Here is a 19,642-nt window from a genome sequence, read left to right on the forward strand (position 1 = left end):
CGATGCTCAATATATATATATATATATATATATATATATGTGTGTGTGTGTGTGTGTGTGTGTGTGTGTGTGTATAAGGTCTCTTATTATGGCTGTGCTTTAGGCCTCCGATGCTATTGAGCCACCCCTGGGAGCAAGAACTCTATTTCCTTGAGTGACTCTTGCCATACTAGCAAGTTTTATTCATGTTTACGCCCATTGATACAACAACTTTACAACATCGCGTCATTTGAATAAAATTTCATTAAAAAGAACATCTTTTCTCAATAAAATAAAATTGTCTTTTTTGTAATAAATAAGTTGAAGATTTAGACTTTTATTTTATTTTCACTACTTTCAATTTTTTATAACATAACCTTAATTTTACATGCACACTAATATTTTTTCGTACACTACTTATGGAAGAAAGGCTTTTATTTATAGGCGTAGGATTTCTTTTATGTTGTAAACAAGATCGTAGTAGGGTAATAAACATGTGTTAATATGAGCCGTGGATTATTTAGTCAGAAATAATTAGGTGGATAATAAGTAAGTGATTGAAAGAAATAAAGGACAAACTTTAGATCATGGAAGCACATGAATTAGTGGTTATAAAAATATTATGACCACTATCTAGTTTTATAAGATTATACTTTAATATTAATTTTTTTAATAAATGTACATCTCTAACACAAGTTCTATGCGAGCCAAAGACTATTTTGTTATTCACCACTAGTTAATTTTGCTGCGCATCGTGCGATGAGATACCAATGCATTCATAAACTGATTTTGCCTTATAAATTTAATTGAGATAAAAGTCATAAATGTTGTATCGAGAAAGATGCAAACTTGAAAATAAAGAAGATAAAGAAGAAAAACCCTTGAAAACGAAGATAAAAACTACAAGATTACAAAAATTCAAAAGGCTACACTATAACAATAATAGAGTTACAATAGTTTTCCAAATTAGCTACCCAATAAGTACCAAACACCGAGCAACAAGAGCAATAACAAATCAATTGAAGAAAGAGGAGAAATCACAAAAAATAGAGCTACTATTCAAGGCTCGAAATCGGATGCTACAGGCTTCCAAATCCGATCTCCATCACTCAAATAAAAAATCAAGATGTTAGCAACACTCAGTCGAAATTTCAGCTACTCAGTCGAAATTTCAGCTTGATCCAACGGTAAACGAATCGAAAAATGTAATTTGAAATTGGTTGTTCGTAATAAAATTTGCAGTAAAACGAACTATTTTTCATATCTCTTGAAGGATGCTCTATCAAAAAACATTCTTATGTGCTAAAGTCTATAATTATCTATAATTACTTTTTTGTGACATTAACTATTAAATTAAATATGTCAGGATTTAGAAGAAATTGTCCTTTATGAAATTACTGATAAAAGATTGTTACATTTTCCCTTTTTCCCTCCTTCCAAACAAGGAGTTGTGTAATCTATGTACATCCAAACAAAACCTTATGGACACTGTCAAATTCCCCCAATTGCTATAAGGCTAAAAATAAATTTTAAAGAACCTAACCCTAACGACACCGTATTCCTAATTGTGCCTCGCCGATTCTCAACTCCACCTCCGTCGATCTCTTCTCCGGCGATCTTCTTCTCCGTTACCCCTCATCTCGCTCTTTGTCACTCTCTCTCTCTCTCTCTCTCTCTATACACACACACACGCAGAGAGAGACACACACATACATTCATTGCTCATTGCCTCGACTTGCTGGTTTAACTGGTACATTCTCTCTCTGTCTCTCTAAATATATACTCCTATATAAATATATACACACACACTGTGTGTGTGTTTTGTGCTTTAAAAATTGTTACTTTTCCTCTTTGCCAATATGGTTTCTATCCTATCATAAAGTTGATTTTTTCCTTTTTCTTTTATGTTGGTCTTTTGGGCTTTTACCTAGTCATTTCAGTGACTGGGATTAGATTAAAATTTGGTAATTTGTAAGTTCTTTTTTTACATTTGTTTCTTCATTCAGACTAGTGGTAATTTGTAATATATCTAGTGATTCATATAATTGCTCCAACTATTTTGGGACTGAGCAATAGTTGATTGATTGATTTGTAGTTATATTTCGTATGGTTTATCCTAATTGTTTAGGACCGATGCATAGATGATTGATTCATTGATTGATCAAAAGTTACTGAGGGCATTAGTAGTTTGATATTGGCAAACAGTAACAGAGCCATGATTTTCATTAAGGGGTGTCAAAATTTGAAGAAGTAAATATACGAAGAAGTTGAGGGAGTTCAACACATAGTATATACACGCCCCTTGGAGCTATGTGGCCCCGCCACTGCTTGCAACATTGTATTGAAGTCATGATATCAGCAAAAACATATGTAAGGGATGGCAATTTCAATCATCTGAAAATAGTTACAGCATCATTTAGTATGTATTTGTGTTGGACTTCTGATAGAAAACAAAGTCTGGTTTAAGTGCAAACAGTGTTAGTAAAATGTCAATTCACTCTGCATTGGCATTTTACACTGCTAACTCCCAAGATTAACCAGTGAACACACCGTTAGAGAATCAAGTAGGAAAGTGTTAGTAAAAGCTTGATTTTCAAGTACGAATATGAATAAAGTAACTTTACCGTTATTTAGAATTCTTGTGAAAACAGCGAAGAGCAGAATACAATGGAAGCAAAGAATCCATAAGATGATATTAACCAGTGGGGATTAAGGCTCTTTCACTAGGTCTAGCGTTTAACACATGTATTTTAGTTATATTAGTGACTGTTTGACTCTATAGGATAGATGTGAGATTTAGATAATCCCTAATTTAAGAGAAATCATAGTTTGTCCTTAAAGTCAAATTTTGAGTAGTGAAATGAGACGGACCCAAGTGGAGTGGAATGGATATAGAGAAGTCACATAGCGACTGCAAATAGTTTTGGGTTGAAGCGTAGTTGTTGTTGAATTGTTGTTGTACCGTAATAGTTCTCTGGACAATGTCCTCTCTAGTCACCTTTTAATCCACAGTTATTTGGAATTTCCTTCTCCATAGGTACCTTTCAGCAAAAACCGCTAACAGGAATGATTGTGTAAACAAAATAAGATAAGTTAACTTCGTAATAAGAGTGGTTATAATTCTTTGCTATAATGTGAGATCAATAATCTTCTTTTATTTTCTTGGTAAGCAACTTCAGTTTTACATTTTTCCTTGACTTACATAATTCCAAAATGGAAATTGGGAAGCATTCAAAACTTTGTTTATTTCAATACTCACATTCCTTTTTAGATAGGAATTTAGTTAATAATCCTAGTGATTGGCAACAAGAGGATGGTAATCCCCATCTCCTTAATCAGGACTCGTGAAGTTCCAGTCACTTCTTTAATCCTAGGTACTTTTTTAAGCAGTTAGGTCTCTGACTGAAGAATTGGAAAGTTCAAATAAACATAATCTACTTTTTGGAGTCCGTCATAAGATAATTTCTCACCGAACAGGAATTAGCACCGTCATGGTGCAATAAATTGAAATTACTTACATATATTTACAAAACACATTGCATTTCTCACTGAGCAATAGGAAACCTTAATAATTTATTACTTCTACATCCGATTGAAGTTGATATTTCACAATAAAAAAATAAGGAACTAGTAATTTTAGTGGAAAAAAAAGCAGGACCTAGTTTTTACTTTACATTTTATTTTAAGGTAAATAATGCTGTATATGCTACTTAAGCTTGCTCAGGAGTCAGGACTTCAATGGCCTACGAGCAATGAACTCCTCACCTTAGTTCATTTTTTATTTTTATTTTCTGGAAAGACCCTTATGTTCTTGCTGAAAAAGTAAAAATGGCAACATGTAGCTAAATTTGAGAGCACTGTTTAAAACATATTTTATTTTTAAAAACTATTTAAAGTTTAGTCAAATATAGTAAACTATAGATAGTTTCTCTCTCTTCTTCCTCCGTCTCCTTTTAGACCTTGGAGTCTAAGATTTTGAATTGCCAACGCCGATGGCCGGGGGTGGGGGTGGCAAAACCCACAAAAATTTCAGCCTGTCTCGCCTGGCCCCATAAAGCTATTTTTTCAGTTTTCAACCCGCCTCGCCCCACCCCACTTAAATTTTTTGTTCTTTTTTTTTTCTAAAACAAACTAGTTTGATATTTTATTATTTTATAAAATGGAGAGTTTAATATTATTCAAGGAATTACGTTTTTCTCTTTGTCGTAGTGTGAAATTAGATGCTCGTACCAAGTAATCTCATTAGTAGAAACATAATTTTTCAAATGTATAAAGCTAAACCACGCACTGCCCATGAAATAAGAGAGACAAGATTCTTTCATCTAATCAGTCAGTTGCTATATGCATAATACATTCCTTTTCAATTTTGCATTCATCCTTAATTAGGAATATTTAATTACTACCCGCAAACAACAAACAACAACAACAACGACCCAGTATAATCCCACAAGTGGGGTCTGGGGAAGGTAATATGTACGCAGACCTTACCCCTACCCCGAGGGGCAGAGAGGCTGTTTCTAGGAGACCCTCGGCTCAAGAAAGTAACAAGAGACGATATATTAGTACGATCAATTGACTCATAATAAAATAACATAAAATACAAAATAATAGTAATATAAGAAATGTAGGAAATATAGAAATACTAAAAAGATGAAAGGTGGAAGGTATAATAACATCCCGCCGATAAAGCCCTGCATCAGTAGCTGACCAGTAGCATCCTAAGATTAACTCCTAACTGGCTAGTCTCACTCTAGTGTGCTGCAGAAATATTCACAACTTCCCCTAACCTACAACCTTAATGCTCGACCTCCACAATTCCCTGTCAAGGGCCATGTCCTCAGTAATCCTAAGTCGCGCCATGTCCTGCCTAATCACCTCTCCCCAATACTTCTTAGGTCTCCCTCTACCTCTCCTCGTGCCCACCACAGCCAGTCGTTCACACCTCCTCACCGGTGCATCAATGCTCCTCCTCTGAATGTGCCCGAACCATCTGAGTCTTGCTTCCTGCATCTTGTCCTCCATGGGGGCCACACCCACCTTCTCTTGAATATCTTCATTCCTAATCTTATCCATCCTTGTATGCCCGCACATCCACCTCAACATCCTCATCTCTGCTACTTTCATCTTCTGGATGTGTGAGTTCTTAACCGGCCAACACTCGGTCCCATACAACATGGCAGGCCTAACCACTGCTCTATAAAACCTACCTCTTAGTAATAGTGGCACTTTCTTGTCACACAGGACTCCCGATGCTAACCTCCACTTCATCCACCCCACCCCTATACGGTGTGTGACATCCTCATCGATCTCCCCGATCCCCTGAATAACAGACCCAAGGTACTTGAAACTACTCCTCGTAGGAATGACTTGAGAGTCAAGCCTCACTTCCACTCCCGCTTCCGTCGGCTCGGCCCCAAATTTGCACTCGAGGTATTCCGTCTTCGTCCTGCTCAACCTGAATCCTTTAGACTCAAGGGCCTGTCTCCAAACCTCTAGCCTCTCGTTGACGCCGCCTCGTGTCTCGTTAATTAGAACTATGTCATCAGCAAATAGCATGCACCATGGCACCTCCCCTTGAATATGATGAGTTAGTGCATCCAACACCAGGGCAAATAGGAAAGGGCTGAACGCAGACCCTTGGTGCAACCCCGTAACAACCGGAAAATGCTCGGAGTCGCCTCCTACTGTCCTAACCCGTGTCTTAGCTCCATCATACATGTCTTTAATCACCCTAATGTAGGCATCCGAGACCCCTTTAACCTCTAAGCAGCTCCATAAGACCTCCCTAGGAACCCTGTCGTACGCTTTCTCTAGATCAATAAACACCATGTGGAGGTCCTTCTTCTTATCCCTGTATTGTTCCACCATCCTCCTAATAAGGTGGATAGCTTCTGTGGTAGATCGCCCCGGCATGATCCCGAACTGGTTGTCTGAAATAGACATTGTCCTTCGCACTCTCATTTCTACCACTCTCTCCTAGACTTTCATGGTATGACTCAGTAATTTTATACCTCTATAGTTGTTACAGCTCTGGATATCACCTTTATTCTTATACAACGGAACCATTGTACTCCACCTCCACTCTTCAGGCATCCTATTAGTCTTGAATATAACATTAAACAACCCAGTAAGCCATTCCAAGCCTGCTCTACCCACACACCTCCAAAGTTCAACTGGAATTTCGTCTGACCCGGTAGCTCTGCCCCTTCGCATCTTACGCATTGCCTCTATGACCTCATCGACCTCAATGTCCCTACAATAACCACGGGGATTGTCGGCCTTCCTCAAATCACCTAGTACAATATCCTGATCCCCTTCTTCATTTGGAAGTTTTTGAAAGTAGGTCTGCCATCTCCTCTTAATCTGGTCATCCCCCATCAACACTCTGCCGTCATCATCTTTTATGCACCTCACTTGGTCCAGATCCCGAGCCGTCCTCTCTCTCACCTTAGCGAGTCGGAATAACTTCTTCTCCCCGCCTTTGTTCCCCAGTTCCTCATACAAACGAGCAAAAGCTGTTGTCTTAGTCTCCGTTACTGCCATCTTCGCCTCCTTCCTAGCTACCTTATACCTCTCCTTGTTCGCTCTCTTCTCCTCCTCACTGGTGCTCCTTATTAACCGTAGGTAAGCCGCCTTCTTTGCTTCCACTTTACCTTGGACAACTGCATTCCACCACCAGTCTCCTTTGTGGCTACCGGTGCGGCCCGAAGATATCCCTAACACCTCTCTCGCCGCCTTCCTTATACAGTCCGCCGTCGTCGACCACATGGTGTTTGCGTCCCCCCTACTTCTCCAAGCTCCCATTACCGATAACCTTCCTTCCAACTCCTGAGCTTTATCTTTAGTCAAAGCGCCCCACCTAATCCTCGGGCGGCCTCGTACTGACCTCTTCTTCCTCCTTATCATAATACCAATGTCCATCACCAAAAGCCTATGCTGCGTTACAAGGGTCTTACCTGGGACAACCTTGCAATCCTCGCACAACCTTCTGTCGCCTCTCCTGAAGAGGAGATAGTCAATCTGAGTTTTCACCATCGAACTTTGGTAAGTAACCAAATGCTCCTCCCGTTTCGGAAAACATGAGTTTGCAATCACTAGATCGAATGCCTTGGCAAAGTCCAACAGCGAAATGCCCCCTCCGTTCCGCTCCCTGAAACCAAAGCCGCCATGCACCTCAGTATAGCCACCCGTAGACGACCCAATATGACCATTGAAATCTCCTCCTATGAATAACCTCTCGGAAGGCGGAATATTACGAACGATGTCATCCAACCCCTCCCAAAAGCGCCTTTTAATCTCCTCATCTAAGCCTGTTTGCGGCGCGTACGCGCTAACGACATTTAAAGTATACTCACCCACCACCAATTTAATAGTCATTAGTCTATCATTCACCCGCCTGACCTCTACCACCGACTCTCAAGATGGTTATCTACCAGGATACCCACTCCATTCTTACCCCTCCGGACTCCAGAGTACCATAACTTATACCCATCCGCATTTTTTGCCCTCGATCCAACCCACCTAGTCTCTTGGACACCTGCTATATTAATCTCTCTTCTGAAGGATCTTCGCCAACTCTATAGACTTACTCGTTAGTGAACCTATGTTCCATGACCCGATTCTCAACCTATAGGCTCCCTTGCCCCCTCTACCTCCCCTGCCTCCCGTCCCTCCCCTGACCCCGGTCCCACACTCTGCCCCACACTCTGCAAAATAAAGCTGAAATAAAACAAATTTTAAAAGCTTTATAACCATTTTTAACGGTTCATAATGTATTTCACTGCTACGTTTCTCGATATGAACACTCTAAAATAGTAACCATCATCGTTTTCAAATATGAAAAGATTAAAAATAAAATAATTACAAGATAAATAAACAAGAATGCTTACTAGGAAAAGACCGAAAGTTAAATTGCTAGTAAACAAGAATGTAAAATTGTAGTTGAAGTGATTGCCTTGTTTCAAAAAAAGACAAAGCTGCCCCGCATTGAACCTGTGTTAAACCTGCAGCCTGCTTTAAAAATTTTAAAAACTGTTTTAACCCGTCCCACACCCACATAAGAGTAAAATCGCCTCACCCCGCCCCGCCCCGCCCCACATCAAATAAAACCTGCCTCGCGCCGCACCTGCTCTACCCCATTGCTATCCCTACTTCATACCAGATAGTCTGATATTTTAACTGCAAAAATCAAACATCATGCTTTTCGCCTAAAACTTCATTCTTCAAATTGAAGGTTACTTTAGACCGTCGTTAAATTTTAAAAACTTTGTAAATTCTGAAAAAAGTCATTTTAAAAAGGGGTTTTTACATATGTATACTACATATGAAACTTATTTACCCTCCCTAATCAAGTTATAACTTAATTATATGGTCATATACAATTTACCAATTATATACAAAATAGTTTTAAATGAGACTCCCTTAATTGTACCCCATTAATTTAGTAAATCCCACAATCGCAATACCTTTTTTCTCTTTCTCTCTTTGAAATCAACCCTTTTTCTAGAAGGTTTTTTCTTCTAAAGCTCATATTTTTTCTAACGATGGCGAAGAAAGGGATTAATCTTTTATCTATCTAAATTTTCCATGGCTGGAGTTTTGATCTTTTCTGGGCTTTCCCTTTTCTTGTTGGTGTTCCGATATCGGGCTAGCAGTATATGGATATTAATCAATAAATTTTGGAGTTATTTGATTCTCCACCATTGACAATCATTAAAAAAGCTTTGAAGCCTTGATTTCAAATTCAGATTTTTCAAAAAACATTATGTGTTTGGATTGGGTGTTATTGCAAACGATTGAGAATAATATTCTATGGAGTTTATATCTCGATTTGTAGGATATTTGGCGAAGATTAGATTTGATTTGGCTGGATTTTTAGATTGGAATTCGAAGAAGAAGCAGCAGAACACACCACATACAAAATATATACAAAAGATATATTGTATAAAATTTCTATGAAAATTGTATTTAAGTTGTATGATATTGTAGTTGTATTTAACTGGGTAAGTATACTCTATGAAAGTTGCAGATAAGTTATAAATAAGTTGCATACTGCATTATTAGTTGTATGAAATTTGTTTTTAGTATGTATGATGTTGTAGATATATCAAATTTTGTATGAATTTTATTTTTAATTTGTATCTTGTTGTACCATACATTATTCTTTAAATAGATAATTATGGCAAAGAGAGAGGAAGTTGCACTAATTATGGCTTAAAATAGGTAACACACAACTGGAAGGAGTCTTATTTAGATGGAAGGACAATTTGGACGTTGTTCCCTTCAGTTACGCCCTTTTCCAAGCAAAGAATCCCCTAATTTAAGGCATTAATAATGGATTGTATATAAATTATAAGAAAAATTTATTTAGGGCGGGTAATATACAAAATTTGGACAATTTTGATAAATAAGTTTCAAATATTGTATATGAAGGAAAAAATCTATTTTAAAAAGCGGCTATTTGTGTGATTCACTCCTAAAAAGCCCCATTTAAGAGCCCAACATAGCCCATTTTGAAAAGGCCATATTCAACTTGGACTATATTTCCACAAGTTCACTGGATGAGAATTAAGCATGTCTCAATCATCGTCGTGCTCGTAACATCTCTTTGCTCACACTTTACTGACAGGAAAGAAAGCTCGAGAGATCGATCGATCAAATATGGCGCAAGTTCCCAATTTGGATAACGCTCCCATAAATCTGAAATCTCTAAGGTACAAATACTTATACATAATGTACTTTAATGCTTATGCATATGTATATCCCCAATTGATCATTCTCTCTCAATTGTCTTACAGAGATCAATCGCTGAAAGAACTTATTACGGTTTTGAAGAACGTGAGTTTATTTATATAATTTGGATTTTTAAAATTTTCCTTTTTATTAATATTTGAAAAGTTTAACCGAAAAGTTGAAACTTTAATTGAATTTTTTTGTTTGGAGTTGCAGATTAGGGGGAAAAAGTGTTTGGTAATTGATCCTAAGCTTGGCGGGTCACTCTCTCTTATTGTACAGAGCTCACTTCTCAAGGCAACTCTCTCTCTCTCTCTGATTTTGTGGTATACAACAAATCATTACATTGAGGGTAAACTGTAAAGTGAGAAGTTTATAGTTAAATTATTTTTAAATTTAGAAATGTATCATTATTTTGGGATAGACTAAAAAAAGTGTATCACATAAAATAGAATGGAGGAAGTGTATCACATAAAGTAGAATGGAGGGAGTAATAATTTTGTGTGGGTATAAGACTTTTGAAACTTGTGGCATTATATTCTATAACATTTGTATGATTCATGGTTCGGTTTCGGTTGGTTTTCTCCTAAAAGAAAACTTGAAAACCAAACCAATTATGTCAGTTTTTCAAATATTGGAACCAAACTAGTTTAATTGAGTCGGTTTTGTTGGTTTTTTCGTTTTTTTTGTCTGTTTTTTTGAAGTGTATGTGAAATACGCTGTCAAACACATTCCACCGATTATATTCTAGCATAACACTACCAAGCCTATTATTCTTTAAGAAAAATTGTATTTACCAAGACATCTTGATGATAATTGAACTGAATAGTAATGAATAATTGAAGGACTCAATTAATGATAAGTTGTTCTTAACATGAAATAGATTCTTGGACTTATCTAAATATAGATAATAAATCAAACTAGAAAATAAAGGCAAAGAACTAGATTACAAACCAAGAGTGTAAAAGATTAATATGTTCCGACACATTTTAATTTTTTTTATATAAAAATATACATATATGTGTATAATTATAATTTCTACATAGGTATTTACATAGTTAGTTTGGTTTGGTTTGGTTTTTTCCGTTTATTTTTTGCTTAAAACCAAAACCAAACCAAAATTTTTGTCGTTTTTTAAAATTAAAACCAAAACCAAAACCAAAAATATGTTGAATTTTTCTTTGGTTTGAGTCGGTTTTCAGTTTGGTTTGGTCGGTTTCCAGTAAACACCCCCATTATGGTTACAAAAGCTTCTCATTAAGGGTAAAATAGGAAATGTGAATTTAATTGTCTTTGTCATTCTTTTGTGGAATGGGTTAAAAAAAGTAATACTTATCACATAAACTAGGATAGAGGGAGTATTCAGTTTACTAATTTTTTAGCTGAATTTTTGAGTTTTTGCAAAGAGTTTATGTTAGCTGTCTTTGCAAAAGAAAGTTTCCGTGGTGAAAATTTCCCTAATTTTTTGAGTTTCTAAAAGAAATGAAATATTGAGTTAAAGAGAACTGTTATTTTGCAGTGGTATTGGGTAACAAACATGTTGATACTGTGTTCTTTTTCACACTAATTATTATTATTATTATTTTTTTTTTTTTTTTGTGTTTTTACACTTGTAAACAGGAGCATGGGGCCGAATTGAGGCATCTTAATGCGGAACCAGTTCAAACTGATTGCACGAAAGTAGTTTATCTAGTCAGAGCTCAGCTTGACTTGATGAAGTTCATTTGCTCACACATCCATAATGATATTTCTAAAGGGATTCAAAGGGAGTATTTTGTTTATTTTGTCCCTCGTCGTGCAGTTGCATGTGAGAAGGTTAGCCTTTTTTTGAAAAAATCTTAATAAACTTCTTTAAGAATTTAGTTTGGCATGTATTTCTCATTAACAATTGTATATAATTTTTGACAGATACTTGAGGAAGAAAAAGTTCATCACTTGTTGACTATAGGGGAGTATCCCCTTTATCTTATTCCACTGGATGAGGATGTATTATCATTTGAACTTGATGTTGCTCACAAAGTACGTCTGTTCCTTGCATTGATTCAAGGAAAAGGTTATGTACTTTTCTAAAGATTGGCATATGTAAAAATAGTTACATTTATATGACAGGAGTACCTAGTTGATGGGGACACTACCTCCCTGTGGCACATAGCAAAAGCTCTCCATAAACTCGAGGTGCTTTTTATGTTTACTCGATAGAACTAACTACTATTGGAATCGGTTTCATTGTTTTTGGGCAAAGTAGGTTCAGCATAAACATTAGCTAACAGCCTTTTGTTTTCTGAGAAATGTAGTTTTCCTTTGGAGTGATTCCAAATGTGAGGGCCAAAGGAAAAGCATCAGTTTGTGTTGCTGACATTTTGAATCGGATGCAATTGGAAGAACCTGTGAACACATCTGAGGTAACTCAAAATCTTAAATCTACTAGATCAATATCATACATAAAAAAAATAATGGGCACCATGCATTGTCACAAAATAATACCAATTCGTTCTTTCACTGCAGATGGGTGTACCTGAAATAAATACTATCATCCTCTTGGACAGAGAGGTACCACGTATTTTTTGTCTTCCCCTTGGCACTACCCCTCCTCCTCTCTCAGTATATGCATTTAATGTAGTTATAAAAAGTATTACCGTGTGGCTTCATCAGTTATTTGATAAAGAGAAGGCTTCATTATAGAATTTTTCTGAAGGTTCAGGCTAGTTTGGAGTAGGTGTTTATTGCCATTCTATTGGGATAATGAGAGAGTGAGACTCAGTTTTCTCATAAAACAAAGGTGAGAGGAAAGGGGTTTGGCTTTTCTGAATGGTATCATGTCCAAAAGTAGTTGGTCTGCTCTAATGACACAGTTCAAAGCATGAGGTAATGAAGGAAATCTTTTAAAATTGAGTACCTTTTCTTGCACTGATCCGTTGATTCATGATCTCAATTTTCTCCTTTGAAGATAAAAAATGCTGGGAAGGGGAACATCTTATCATAGTCTTTCAGCTTGCTTGAGTGGAAAATTGAGGAACTTTTTTATTTCTGAATTCCGACTTTGGCTAAAGCCTGAAACTTCAGGATTTAAGAATTGGAAAAAAGCATTCTCTTTTATTTGTCTAGTGTACAAATAGTTGAGCATTCTTCAGGTCTAATCTTGCTAGTTCATAAAGTTTTACTCCTTTTGTCTCTGATCCTCACGGTCAGTTAAGTGCTCTGGCGCTTGAGTTTTATTTATTTTTTTGAACCTTCATAGTTGTGGAAATACTATAGTTAGTGTATCTTTAGTTGTTTGGGACACTATTCTTTTGGCCTTTATGTCCATTTGTCACTGTGGTTGTAAGACTTTCCTGGGATTGTGCAGGTGGATATGATAACTCCAATGTGTTCGCAGTTAACATATGAAGGGCTGCTGGATGAGGTAAAAGTGATGTTCTTAGGATTGCTATGGATCTATATCTTTAGGAAACCGTTTAGGCAGCAGTTAATGGTTGTATAATATGTCTGCTGCTTATAGAACATTAAACAGACTATATGCTGTGAGAATTTTAAAAGCTATCTCTAATAGGCTTCATGCAGTTTCTTGGTATCAATAATGGTGCTGTGGAACTAGATGCATCTATTATGGGTGTCCAGCAAGAAGGCAAGAAGATAAAGGTTCCCCTTAATTCAAGGTAAGCTAGTTTCATTGGTATTAAACTAGTTTCATTAAAAAAAAAAAGAATGTTATACTTTTTTGGGGGGAGGGGGAGGGGAGGGGGAGGGGGAGGGGGATAATGCAGTAATTTTATTGATGTAAATGAGAGACTCTTGTATACAAGGAGTGTGCGAAGTGCAGAGCACAATAAATTCTTGTGTGATTTCCTAGTGATCTACCTCATGCTTCTTTTATGTGCTACATGATAATGCCCTTGATTCTCATGCATGCAATTTCTTCTGTTATATGGTATTCTCTCATATGGATTCCAGGTCTTTGTCATGCCAATGTATAGTCAGATGTGACCACTGGGAAATACACATCTACTATTTTTTGTCTCTTTTTAAAAGAAAAAAAGAGTTGTCTTATTTTGACGTTTTCTCCGTGCCTTAGACGTTTTATTTCTCTGTTTGAAATATTAATTCATTGCCTTTGTAGTGACAAGTTGTTCAAAGAGATACGGGACCAGAACTTTGAAGTTGTTGTCCAGGTTGATTTATTTTCTCGCCATCTTCTAAGTTTTAACAAATTCTAGGCGTCTTCAGCATACCTATCAATCTATCATGCTCTATCATAACAGTCAACTCGCACGTCTTCTTCCTTGGTCTTCTGTTTCTTTAATTGTCATTTGCAGTACAATTGCAGGTTCTACGTCAAAAAGCAACTTCCATGAAGCAAGATTACTCAGAGATGCAGACTACGGTTAGTCAGAGATCTTACAAGTGCATGTCTTAGCCTTGCCCTTGTTACATGATTTGACTTTTGTAGTAGTTATCTGATCATCTTTTGCTTGTGCAATAAAATAGAATAGCAGTCTGGAGCAATATATATATAGTTCTGGACCACCTCAGTGAGATGCTTAATTTGTGGTTCCTGAAAAAGAAAAAAGAAACTGAAATCTAGTGATTCATTTCCGTTTAACTCCTAAAGGTCTTAGGTGCTTGTTCAATAATTGACTTTTATGTTACGTTGTGTATTACATATAGACCCAGACAGTCTCCGAATTGAAGGATTTTGTCAAAAAGCTGAACTCATTGCCAGAAATGACTGTAAGAGTTCTTTTCTACTGTTTGATTATACAACTACTTTAATGACATTAGCAGTGTTATAATACTATTGGTTTTCTGTTCCAGAGACACATAAATCTTGCTCAGCATTTAACTACATTTACATCCAAACCTTCATTCCTTGGCCGACTTGATATGGAGCAAACTCTTGTTGAGGCTGAAAGCTATGATATGTGAGTAAAGTTGAACTTTTCATTCTGCTATTTGTATTTACTCTGGTAGTCTTATACCATTTCAACCTTTCAGTTCTCTGTTATAATATTCAATGGGTACTCGAAAGCTCTGTTACATGGAGTGCTTGGCTTCAAATATTGGACAATTGTAAATTCAAGTCCAGTTTTTGTTCCTAGAACAAATTCTTTGCATTGCCATGTAATAGATTATTTGTGCTTGTGAACAAGGGTGTCCTTCAGTTCTCACTCTTTCTTTCTTCTCTCTTTTTTTTTTTTTTCTTTTTATTGTGTAGTAAGGAAAATGCTTATTCAATCTGGAGATGCATAGCATTCTTGGCCAGTCCATACTGAACCAACCTAAAGAAAATGAAGATATCCTTCTCAAAAATGCCAGTCTCCACACTAACTACTTAGAGAAAAATGCCTGCAATACCATCAACTAGTCTTGCACTTAAATCAACAGTTTTCTTGCCATTTACAGAATTAATCAGAAACATTACTGTTACTATTAAATTCTTTTAATTTTTGATTTCATTGTCGGGTTGCTTTTCAAGCAATTGTAGACCATTGGAGGAAAGGATGAGCAGAAAGAGGTGATATGGGCTGGAGGTGCGAGAGAGGGGGTGGGAGGGGGTCTTGGTTGTGTTCTACCATTTTCCTTTCTTCTGGGGTGATTGTCTTCATTTTCTATTTGTTTACTTTTTGGTCACTGGGTAAATGCAGATGCTTTGAGTACATTGAGGAAATGATCCATAAGCAAGAGCCACTTATCAATGTTCTACGTCTTCTTGTCCTGTTCTCAATAACAAATTCAGGGTTGCCCAAGAAAAACTTTGACTATTTGAGGCGAGTCAACTCTAGCAATAGCTGTTTTATTTATACTTGACATGGCTTCCATGTTTTAGGTATCACCACGCGAACCTCTAACTGATGTCTTCAACTTCATCTCTTTTGATTAGGCGAGAACTGCTTCACAGCTATGGTTTTGAGCATATAGCAACCTTGAATAATTTGGAGAAGTCTGGATTGCTTAAGAAACAGGTTCCTTCATGAGTTTTCATCAACTATATTGCTTGTTAAATTTGTCAGCATTGTTCTCTCTATTAACTTACCTCATCATTGCAGGAGACTAAAAGCAATTGGGTAACAATTAAACGTGCTCTGCAGCTCGTAGTGGAGGATATTGATACTGCTAAGTATGATATTTTTTTGAGCTTGATAAAAAATTCATCTCGCTTCCCTCCCTTGAAACTTGAACAATGTGGCTATGTATTTAAAACAGGTTCTTGCACAGCTGTCATTATCATCACTATCTTACCATTGCAATCATTGTTAACTTTAAATTTGATCTCTGACAAATACAGTCCCAACGATATCTCCTATGTCTTCTCTGGGTATGCACCTCTCAGTATTCGCCTGGTTCAACATGCAATTCGATCTGGGTGGTGAGTTTTTGTTCTTAAGAGATTTGCTGTGCTATGTCGCCTATCTGAACATTCCTAATTCAAATAAACTGTGGTTTGATTGTGAATCTGGCTGCTTTGATGATTTTGATTAGATCTCCTTGTGATTTACTGGAAGAAGATACTTCTATTCTATATATAAACCTAGAGTTGGCCTTCATTACATTGAGAAGTTGTCATGGAATTAAGTCTTCTGCAAGAAAAGTTCACTAATTCCTCTTTGCAGTTAGAAATCTTACCAATGTTTCAGTAATTGATTTCCTTCCTCCACTGTCCCCCATGTGGGTGGATAACTCCCCAATCTCAACAAATGTAGTTTGGAGCCAAGAGCTAATTTCTTAATCTCAGTCCCACTATTTATGACATCTGGAAAATTTTATATTCAGGCGGCCGATTGAAGAAATATTGAAGCTGCTGCCAGGTCCACACTCAGATATTAAGAGGGTAAGCTTTAGCTTTCTGTTTATATTTTGTTCTTCACATGGATTTTTCCATCTTTTGATCATATTATCATGGCATACAACTCTTAATCTGTTGTTTTTGCTTGTTTCTCCACAGGGTGGATTTTCCAGCAGTCCGTCATTGGACACATTAAACGGGTCTTTGCATGGCTTGGACAAGTATGTATTAAAGAGCATCCACTTACTGGCTCTGTAACATTCCCTGGCTTATAAAGCACTGACAATAAAGTAAATGAAGTTTTTAGATGCATGCTTACCATCATAAGTTAGCTCAGAAAAGCCAATACGTGGAGAGAACTCTGTTTGGTTGTAAACTTAAGGTTATATTGATAAGAGATAGTATGAATAATGTTTTCTAATTGGATGAAATTGAAGCGAGGTAAATGAAGGTGGGACCTGTATAGTGTGATCAGACTGAAAAAGCACATAAGTGGAGAGATATGTTTGGTTGTGAATTTTAGGGGTGATATTGACAAGAGGTCGTGTAAATCATGTTTGAATTTAGATGAGAATGAAATAAGGAAATGAAGGTGGGACCTGGTGCTGTGGTCTTGTTCGGGAAATATAACTGTATAGGTTCAAGTTACCTGGAAATCAGTTGTCTGCAAAGTCTCTGACAGGGCTTGCTCTAAGTGGAAATTTATGGTTGTACCATGAATGGGATGATATACGCAGAGATGGACACCCAAGTGATGGCTGCCTATGTCATGTTGTTTTGTTGCATTTGCTGCACCTTATTGTATTCTGTCTTTGCTCTTATCTTTATTTGATTGAGGAAGCATTTGAAATGCTGCTGGACCTTATATTTCATTATGCTAATTCATGCAAGCATCAAGCTGAAAATTTCTTTTATCATCTCTGGCCAGTATTAAACCTTCTAATACCATTGATGATGTTCCAGAGTTGTTGATGGAAGGCGTTCTTTGATTCTTGTTGTTTTCATTGGCGGAGTGACATCTGCAGAGATCTCTGCTCTTCGTTTCCTGAGCGGCCAGGTCAGTCTGATAAGTTGTAATCATGTAAATTTATTTTTGATGACCTGTAATCATGTAAATTTATTGTCGTATTCAAAGTATCTCAGATGGTATTGGAGATTGCTCCTTTGGAAACATGCTATGGAAAAGGAACCAAAAAATTAAAAAGGATAAATTTAGAGTATTCTGATATTCAATGCATGATTTTCGACCAGTGCTCCAATTCTAAATGCTGTAATAACTGCATTCGTTAAATCAGTCACTTGGTCTCGTTGCTGATCCCCTGCTTCCTCTTATTTATCATTCTCAACCTCTTCAATGAATTCCATTTGTGCTAATGCTAGTTATGCTGTTACAGGAAGGGATGGCATATGACATAATTGTAGCAACTACAAAAATTGTCAATGGAAGCACATTGACAGAAACATTTGTGGAAAAATTGGGTTGACTTGCTACGTTTTTTTTGGTCGATCATCTCCGGGAAATCTCTGCTGCTTGTGTGATAGGGATGCATAGTTTTACTGCTGAATTATATGTGACATGAGAAGATTGAGTGGACTTCCCGTTCCTAAGATATTTCTCTCGTGGCCATTTGTCAACATTTTTTCTGCACGGGTTTGTACGAACACAACTGTGTTATCTTTATTGTGGTGTAGGCTTAGAACGCCCTCTGTGTGCTTCGAGTGGCAGCAGTCCTATTTCTAAGATTGGAGTTTTCTGTTACCTATATTATGTTTGGTTCTTTCGAGCAACGTAAGAACAAGATGGTGGATTTATTTGTTTTTTTCTATCTATATTTTTCAGAACATTAATCGATATAAATGGCAGCCTGGTGCATTAAGCTCTATCACAAGTATTTATTGTACGCAACCTTACCTTGCATTAGAGGTTGTTTTCCGGAACATGTGGAAATAATAATGGAATATCCTAGCTATAAACACTGTTTAACACTTGGTCCCAAGTCACAAACAAAAAGTAAGTAATCCATGAGGGATCAATGTACAAAATGTTCTACCTTATCCCGAAAAAAAAAATATGTTCATCATGTTCTACGTTGATCTTGCCGTTTTCATTAGCTATATATATGGCGACTTGTTTGAACATATTAATTTTGTAGCGAACGAAAATTCATTTCCACAATTACAGCACACTGTTTTTAAATGAAAAAAGTAAATAATTAAACGTCATAAGCTCATGCGAGTTTCAATTCTAAAAAAAGTTTGCGCCGCTTGGGTAAAGAAAAATAGACATATCTTTATGATAAGGTATTAATTAATAATTTAGATATTGTAACTATAACTTGCATTCATTGTTTAAAATTCAAAAAATATACATATATATTCAACATCCATATTTAAACCCCTAATAGACTTCGTAGGACCAGTGGAGTAGGCAGAATTTTTCACAAGCAGTGTCAATGTTTGAAGAAATAAACAAAAGAATAAATCACTATAATGATAATCGGTGTCGTTTTCTATATTTATACCCAATAATTTCATCTCTCTATATTTATATTTAGTAAAATTCTGGACCAAGCGATCTAAGGGTGTGTCCGTACCTGCGTAGGACTGTAAACATAATGAAAAATAAAGAAGAAACAAGATGTCTTAAAATGAAAACCCCAAAGAGAAGTCTTGAGTACGCAAGAGAGGCATCTATTTCTCCTTCAAAAGGCCCATGCAAATTCTTTGTGAATTGTTGCCTCTTCTTCTGGGGTGAAATAACATGTGATATCATTGAATATCTTACATATAGCCTTAGGCGACTTGTTCTTGATCCTATCAGCAACTGCATGAGTACAAAGCTCAAGCAAACTTTTAATTTCAAGGTAATTTGTAGCCAATACAATTTTAAAGATTGATTATAAGCTAGTTTTCACTAATTCCTTATCGTAGTTTTTGACTTGTTGTTCTTCGTTTGAAACCGAGACCTCTGCATACTTCTTGAGGTATTTGATGATTTTGACTAGTGTTTTACTGTTAACATTCTGGAGTGGAAGATGTTAGTAGAAAAATCGTCTTCTACCATGTTCTTGATTGTTATGGACTCAATGGCTATGGATTCTTCAAGTTCAAAATCGTCACCATTTGAAGACTTCAAGATTAAAACCCTCT

At 36.5% G+C, this 19,642-nt stretch overlaps 2 protein-coding genes across 2 annotated transcripts; one reads left to right on the top strand and one right to left on the bottom strand.

Annotated features, from left to right (window-relative positions):
- The first annotated feature begins 1,479 nt into the window (after positions 1-1,479).
- Positions 1,480-18,375, top strand: LOC104233793 (vacuolar protein-sorting-associated protein 33 homolog). Its single transcript, XM_009787240.2, has 23 exons — positions 1,480-1,729; positions 9,608-9,692; positions 9,777-9,816; positions 9,928-10,008; positions 11,332-11,526; positions 11,620-11,730; positions 11,821-11,886; positions 12,006-12,113; positions 12,217-12,261; positions 13,058-13,114; positions 13,273-13,367; positions 13,829-13,880; positions 14,036-14,092; positions 14,377-14,439; positions 14,524-14,630; positions 15,354-15,476; positions 15,590-15,671; positions 15,756-15,826; positions 15,995-16,075; positions 16,480-16,537; positions 16,652-16,713; positions 17,456-17,549; positions 17,887-18,375. The coding sequence occupies exons 2-23, from the start codon at positions 9,640-9,642 to the stop codon at positions 17,974-17,976; spliced, it is 1,791 nt and encodes a 596-aa protein (XP_009785542.1). The 5' UTR covers positions 1,480-1,729; positions 9,608-9,639; the 3' UTR covers positions 17,977-18,375.
- Positions 2,370-7,356, bottom strand: LOC138868459 (uncharacterized). The gene is made up of 2 exons (XM_070146012.1): positions 6,140-7,356; positions 2,370-2,436 (listed from the first exon to the last, which is right to left on the bottom strand). Exons 1-2 carry the CDS (start codon positions 7,354-7,356, stop codon positions 2,370-2,372), a joined length of 1,284 nt encoding a protein of 427 aa, XP_070002113.1.
- Positions 18,376-19,642: the final 1,267 nt, after the last annotated feature.

Source organism: Nicotiana sylvestris, chromosome 5 (genome assembly GCF_000393655.2).
Source record: "Nicotiana sylvestris chromosome 5, ASM39365v2, whole genome shotgun sequence".
NCBI lineage: Eukaryota > Viridiplantae > Streptophyta > Magnoliopsida > Solanales > Solanaceae > Nicotiana > Nicotiana sylvestris.

Coding starts and splice junctions, on each gene's coding strand:
- LOC138868459 (XM_070146012.1), bottom strand. CDS start 7,356: ATGACTATTAAATTGGTGGTGGGTGAGTATACTTTAAATGTCGTTAGC. Junction 2,437..6,139: donor ATTCCAGTTGAACTTTGGAG/GTGTGTGGGTAG, acceptor CACTTAAACCAG/ACTTTGTTTTCTATCAGAAG.
- LOC104233793 (XM_009787240.2), top strand. CDS start 9,640: ATGGCGCAAGTTCCCAATTTGGATAACGCTCCCATAAATCTGAAATCT. Junction 13,115..13,272: donor ATGAAGGGCTGCTGGATGAG/GTAAAAGTGATG, acceptor GGCTTCATGCAG/TTTCTTGGTATCAATAATGG. Junction 17,550..17,886: donor TTCGTTTCCTGAGCGGCCAG/GTCAGTCTGATA, acceptor ATGCTGTTACAG/GAAGGGATGGCATATGACAT.